We start from the raw sequence: 933 nt of genomic DNA, 5'->3' as shown, positions 1-933 counted from the left end.
AATATATTGATTATTCATTTATTATTATATTTATTATCTTTTATCATATTTTATTATTATATTATTAAATAAAAATAAAATATAAAATGAAATAATGAATAAAATAAAAATAAAATGAAATATTTAATAATTATAATTTATTAAAAATAAAAATAATTATCATTTTATTTTATTTCTTATTATTTATTGTTTTTCATAACAAATATCAATTAATAAAAATAGAATGATGATAAAGAATAAAAAAGAAGAAATTAAAATATAAAAATAAAAGAACTAATAAAAACAACTAATAAATAATAAATCAAGAATGAAATTAGGATATAATGAAATAATGATAACATCAATGTATTTTAATGATATTAAAGATTTTATTAATTTAGAAATAGGAATTAAAAGATTTCAAGGAAATATAGAACGATTTCATTTTAATCCAATTCCATTAAATGAATATTCAAGAAAATTGTTTCCTAATATTGAAACATTTCATATTTATAATAGAGGTGATGAAATATTTAATGATGGAAGAATATTTAAAAAAGTAATATGGTATTTAGTAAGTTATTCAAAATATTTACAAGAGAAAGAAGCATGGAATGAATGTAAAAATATAAAATATACAGAATCAGATAGAAAGAAATATGGAAATACAATACCACCAGAAGTTAAATCACTTGAATATAATTGTTTTTCTGAATGTTCATCATTAAAATCAATTAATATACCATCATCAATTACATCAATAGGAGATCGTTGTTTTTATAGATGTAAATCATTAAAATCAATTAATATACCTTCATCAGTTATATCATTTGAAACTAATTGTTTTAAAGGATGTTCATCATTAACATCAATGAATATAGATAATCTACATTTATTAGTCAAGAAAGAATATTTATGATGACCAGTGTTAGTAGTATTGAATACATATATCTA

At 17.1% G+C, this 933-nt stretch overlaps 1 protein-coding gene across 1 annotated transcript, besides 4 other annotated features; it reads left to right on the top strand.

Annotated features, from left to right (window-relative positions):
• Positions 1-65: part of a microsatellite that runs on past the window's edge.
• A 6-nt stretch (positions 66-71) lies between these two features.
• Positions 72-122: a microsatellite.
• Positions 123-188: a sequence feature (AT_rich).
• Positions 189-211: 23 nt separating this feature from the next.
• Positions 212-338: a microsatellite.
• On the top strand, positions 308-898 carry EDI_160990 (uncharacterized protein; the record flags this gene model as incomplete). The annotated part of the gene is made up of 1 exon (XM_001739751.1): positions 308-898. One exon carries the CDS (start codon positions 308-310, stop codon positions 896-898), a length of 591 nt encoding a protein of 196 aa, XP_001739803.1.
• Between the last annotated feature and the right edge of the window lie 35 nt (positions 899-933).

Source organism: Entamoeba dispar, genomic scaffold (genome assembly GCF_000209125.1).
Source record: "Entamoeba dispar SAW760 scf_1105229462383 genomic scaffold, whole genome shotgun sequence".
In the NCBI taxonomy this organism is placed as follows: Eukaryota; Evosea; order Mastigamoebida; family Endamoebidae; genus Entamoeba; species Entamoeba dispar.
Note: the sequence above shows the minus strand (reverse complement) of the source record. Positions and strands in the feature narration are given on the sequence as shown.